At 40.7% G+C, this 6000-nt stretch overlaps 1 protein-coding gene across 8 annotated transcripts in view; it reads right to left on the minus strand.

Annotated features, from left to right (window-relative positions):
* CAPN3 (calpain 3) overlaps positions 1–6000 on the minus strand; it is a 55588-nt gene that overhangs the window by 34230 nt on the left and 15358 nt on the right. For 2 of the 8 annotated variants that reach the window (XM_008059382.2, XM_008059371.2), the window contains exon 1: positions 4265–4513. The exons of the other annotated variants lie outside the window; for them this stretch is intronic. In XM_008059382.2, coding sequence (XP_008057573.1) covers positions 4265–4513 — 249 coding nt within the window. Of the gene's footprint in view, positions 1–4264; positions 4514–6000 lie in introns of those variants that run through there. 8 annotated transcript variants of the gene reach the window in all.

Consider the following 6000-nt stretch of genomic DNA (forward strand, 5'->3'; position numbering starts at 1 on the left):
TGTGCTACCACACCTGACTAATAAAAAATATTTTGAACAAAAATAAAAATATAACATCAAAATTTGTGGGATGCAATAAAAGCAGTGCTTAAATAGAAATCTGTAGCATTAACTGCATATGTTAGAAAATAAGTAAGATCTAAAAATCAATAAACAATATTCCACCTTGGGACACTAGAGAAGAGAAATTTAAGCCTAACACAGGCAGAGGAAAACAAAACTCAGAACAGAAGCCAATGAAATAAAAAACAGTAAAACAATAGAAAGTCAATGAAAACAAAAACAGTTCTTTGGAAAGATCAATATAATCGATAAACCTCTAGCCGTACTAAACAAGACAAAAAGAGGAAACACAAATATCAAAAATGAAGGAGAGGTTATCATTACTGAGTCTGTGAACATTAAAAGGATAATAAAGGAATACTATGGATAGCTTCATGCTCACAAATCTGATAACTTAGGTGAAATGGTCACATTTCTTGAAAGATACAAATTACCAAAATTCATATAAGAGAAGAAGATACTTTGAACGAGGCTATACCTATCAAATATATTAAGTCAATAATTAATAACCATCCAAACTCAGATGGTTGAATAGGTGAGTTCTACCAGGTATTCAAGGAAGAAATATCAATTCTCCACATTATCTTCCATGAAATAGAAGTAGAGGGAACACTTCCTAACTCATTCTATTAGGCCAGCATTACCCTAATACCCAAGTCAGAAAAATATATTGCAATAGAGGAAAACTGCAGACCAATATCTGTTACAAACATAGAAGCAAAATCTTCAAAGAAAATATTGGCAACTCAAATACCACAATGTCTAAACAGAATTATATATCATGATCAAGGGTATTTATGCAAGGCTGATTCAACATTCAAAAATCAATCAGTGGGCTGAGTACAGTAGCTCACACCTATAATCCCAGCACTTTGGGAGGCTAAGGCAAAAGAATTGCCTGAGCTCAGGGGTTCGAAACCAGCCTGGGCAACTTGGTGAGACCTCATCTCTACAATAAATCAAAGAATTAACCGGGTGTAGTGGCATGTGCCTGTTGTTCCAGCTACTTGTAAGGCTGAGGCAGAAGGATCACCTGAGCTGTGAGCATGCCACTGTACTCCAGCCTGGGCAACAGAGTGAGACTCCAACTCAAAAAAACAAAACAAAACAAAAAACAATCTATGTAATATACCATACCAATAGGCTATGAATAAAGTTCACATATTAAATCAAATGATGCAGAAAAAGCACTTGACAAAATTCAACACTCATTCATAGTTTATTAATAAAAAATCCCCAAAACAAAAACAAAACCCCCCACCAAACTCTCAACTAGCTAGGAAGGGAGCATCCACTTTTGAAAAGAACAAGAGATAATTTTTTTTCTTTCTGAGTCAGAGTCTCACTCTGTTGCCCAGGCTCCAGTACACAGCTCCAGTGAGTACACAGCTCACTGAAGCCTCAAATTCCTGGGTTCAAACGATCCTCTATCCTTAGCCTTTCGAGTAGCTGTGACTACAGGCATGTGCCACCATGCCTGGCTACTTTTTTACTCTTTGCAGAGACAAGTTTTCACTATGTTACCCAGGCTGGTCTCAAACTCCTGGGCTTAAGTGATCCTTCTGCCTTGGTCTCCCAAAGTGCTGCAATTATAGAAATGAGTCACCATGTCTAGCCACTAACTTCATACTTAGTGGTGAGAAACTAGATGTTTTCCTCTTAAGATCAGGAACAAGGCAGGATGTCCCCTTTTACCATTTCTGTTTAACACCACACTGGAAGCCCTAGCTAATGCAATAAGACAAGAAAAAAATGAAAGATATAAAGATGGAAGTAAGGAAATAAACTGTCTTTATTCACAGGTAACATACTTGTCCATGTAGAAAATTCCAAACAAATGACCAAAAAATCCACCAGGAACCAATAAGTAAGTATAGCTGAGTTGCAGGATTCAAAGTTAGTATATAAAAGCCACTTGCTTTCCTATATACCAGGAATGAGCAACTGAAATTTTAAATTAAAAAAAAAAATTCATTTACATTCACACAAACAGCATAGAATTACTTAGGTATGTCAGTATGAATTCATGTTTAGCTTAATACAGATACAGATGGCTATATAGAGAAATTTTTACAGATATGTGAAATGATTATACATAGAAGAAATATTTATAGATATGTGTATATACATAGGTTAGCATGCATGGGCACACACACACATACACACACACACATGCACACACATATCTCCTTTTTCTATCAGTTGAGAGGAACAGAAGCAATCACATTCCAGTTACAATGAATACATCTAGCAGCTAGATCTTGGTTTTCGATACTATTTTCCAATCAAAGGAACTAGCGCTCCTTGAAAAAATCACTGATTCTAAGATGGGGCAGGAGATATGCATTATGAGCCTGGGGCATCTTGAAGTGCCAGAAAGTAAGAAAGTGCTCAAGAAAACAAAAAACAAAAAACACCATAACAATAGGTGTAGGTCAAATAGACATAGAAGCCAAATGAGAGCTCCCAATGACTAAAGCTGGAAGAACCTGTGCAACAAAATAAAGAAGCACTGAATTATAACCCAAAATAAAAAATAAATACTCATGAGTCCACATTGACATTGATATGATTATTTCCAATAAGTTATGTAAATATTCTGCCCATAAGAGGGTGGAACATAGCTCCTCATTCCTGAAGTATGGGTTTACACTTAGTGTCTTGCTTCCAAAAAGTATATTGTGGAAAAGAGGGGGAAAAGTTGCTTTACGGTAGAGAAATCTGACAGACCCTACTTCAGCCAGGTGATCAAGGTCAACATCAACCATGATAAGGGATGTTTATTGTCTGTACCCTAGATATAGAATGTGATGACATGGTACTCTGCCGCTGTGCTCTTTCTTCCCCAAATCCATAAGTCCATAAGGAGAAAAACAGGAGACAAATGCCAGTTGAGGGGTATTTTACAAAATACCTGACCACTACTCTTTAAAATTGTAAAGGGCATCAAAAACAAGGAAAGTCTGAGAGACTGTCACAGCAAAGAGGAGGTTAGGGAGACACTACTACTAAATACAATATATCTTGGGTGGGATCTTGGAACGGAAAAAGGACATTAGATAAAAACTGAGGAAATCTGAATAAAGTATGAACTTCAGTTAATAATAATATATCAACATTAGTTAATTAATTGTAATAAATGTACCATATTAATATTAATGTAAAATGCTAATAATAGGAGAAACTGACTGTAGAGTATATAAGAACTCTGTCATATCCTCACAGTTTTTCTGTAAATTTACAACTGTTCTGAAATTAAAAGTTTGGGCTGGGTATAGTGGCTCATGCCTATAATCCCACAGCTTTGGGAGACCACGGCAGGAGAATAGCTTAAGATCAGGAAATTGAGACCAGTTTGAGCAATATAGCAAGACTCTGTCTCTACCAAAAATAAAAATAAGAAAAATATGTTTATTTAAAAATATATAAATAGTTCAAATATTTTTATTCATACACTCCAGTAGACCACCTTGCAAATTCACTGGGTTGTATACATCCACTTTAGAGCCCACTAACATAGGGAGTTTCTTGCCTGCTCTAAGTGCAGTGAACCCTTTTGGGGCTATAGGTATCTTCATGCGGTAAGAAGGCCCTGGCCCTACTCCCAAGCACTTTGACCTATTCATGTTGACTTAAGTGGACCCCTCAGTTGCCCCACAAGGTAGTCTGGAGCAAAATGCTTCACACTGTGAGGAGTCTGGCTGATCAGCATGAACCTTTCTGTTTAAATAGACATGACACCGCGCGAAAGAGCCAGCTTTCCTTAAAGTTAAGAAGGCAGGTCTCTAACCTCCCATTTGGTTACTGTTAAACACCTTCCATGGAACGCTCCTATGAGCCTTAATGCTCTCAACCTCTCAATTTCTCTACTCTCCCACCCCTGAAACGCCTGCTCTCAAGAAGGAATGTGATAATCTATTATAGCTTACAATCTTACTATGAATTTAATTAAATGCATTTGCTCTCTTAAAAATATTTACAACTTCAGGGACCTATAAAGTATTATAATAAGCTCTAGTTCAGGAATAGAAAATACTATCTCCAGTTTTGGAAGGAAGCAGGAAAGTATTTTGGGCGCACACAGATACAGAGAATCTTGATAAACCACTTGCTCAGTGATCCATGACCTGAGGTTCTGGATCGCTCGACTTTCTGTTCCTCAAGAGCTGGTTCCTGAAGCCCCCGTCCCTTCCATCCCTACCTTTGGCCTTTTCCACGTGATGGCCTTCATCTTGGTTTTCTGGCTCAGCTCATGGGAGCCCAGGGCCTGAACACCTGCTGGGAACACACGATCCTCAAAGAGGCACTTCTGCGCCAGACACCTTTGTTTGAGAACAACAAAATCCTGCCCCTCAAACTTGAGGGGCTGTGTGACGGTGCCCTCTCCGTTTCTCCTGTCCCTCTCTCGGATCACGCGGTCACAGAAGAATCCTGGCAGCAGGTAGGGCATGTTGAACTCTCAAGGAATGGAGCCGGGCCTTCCCCGCTGCTTCTTTCCCGCTGCTTCTTTCCCACCGCTCCCTCAGGCCTGGCCTAATCCTCTGGTGAATGGCCTGGAGCCTATATAGCTCTCCTCCACCCTCAGCAGCACGATGCAAATGAACACAGCCCAGAGAAAGGCCGTGGTCAGAGTCAGCAGCTTTGGCTGGAGGCCCCTGAGCCCAATGTCTAGGGGCAACACCATGAAAGGGAGCCAGGGAGGGCAGAGAGAGAGTCAGGGACAGCCTCAGGACAGACTGCAATGGCCTGCGGAGCTTTAGGGCACCTTCCTCAGCCTTGCGGGGATTCTTACTTTAAAAAGAGAAACTATAGTTACAGAGAGGCTTACCATGCCTCAGCAAAAGGCATTCATGAGGCTTTGACACTGGCGGTCAACAGGATATAGCATGGGGCCTTCTAAACATGCTGTATACACTAATCCTATACAGGCTGCTGAATGCATAGGAGGAATCTGTCCAAGCCATTGTCTGAGGGTAATGAAGCCTTCATACTCCTGATGCCCCTGCCCCACCCCCCAAGGACCTTGACCGGTCATTTAGGGACTCTAATCTGTGAGAAGGACCCAGAAGGTAGGTAGGTAGAGGAGAAGTGTCTTGGAGTAGGCCCCTCCACCCCCCAACTCCCTTCTCTCCACCTCCTCCCGGTGGCAGTGAATATACATCTATTGCTGCAAATTGAGAACCTCTGGGGCAGAGAATGTGGTGAATGTGTCGGAATTATGTTCACAAGAAAGCTCAGCTTGTTTAACATTTCACTGTACTTAAAGGGGCAGTTCTGATGTGAAAACGGGGAGCTGATGTGGGTAGGAGCTCAGGCCTGGCAGCTTGCCCGCTAGAAGGATGCCTAGTCTCCCGGTCTGCTCACTGATGCCCGCTGTCTTTTGTCTACTCTGTGCTTCTCCAAGTGTGGGCTTTGAACTCCATGCATCGAAACCGCCTAGAAGGGTAGTTTAAAATGCAGATTCCCAGGGCCCATCCCAGACCTGAGGATTCAGATACTTTTGGTAGGGGCCTGGGATTCTGCGTTTTGAACAGGCTCACCTGGAGAGTTTTATGTCCACTGAAGTTTGAAACCGTGACTCTAGCATTGCACAGAAATATAATAGCTTAAGATAATTTTTGAGGTCAGTTCTCTTAAGAAATACTTTTATTTTTGCTCAGTTTATACATGAACAAAGTTACATATGTAGCTCATTTCATTTATAACACAAAAGGTACATAGAGCATACATAGAGCAGTAGCAGTGCCTTCCCCTTCCTCTCTCCACCTCCAAATCCCTCTGCCTGGAGGCAGTCACTTTTAATTAGTTTAGCGCATTCATTGGAATTTGCCTCTATATTTATAAATAATCTGCTTATACTATTATTTTTATTTAATTTAAAAAATTTTTTTGAGTTGGAGTCTCACTCTGTCGCCCAGACTGGAGTGCAGTGGCCGC

The sequence above is a fragment of the Carlito syrichta genome, unplaced genomic scaffold (assembly GCF_000164805.1).
Source record: "Carlito syrichta isolate Samal-C Ts95f unplaced genomic scaffold, Tarsius_syrichta-2.0.1 Scaffold91562, whole genome shotgun sequence".
NCBI lineage: Eukaryota > Metazoa > Chordata > Mammalia > Primates > Tarsiidae > Carlito > Carlito syrichta.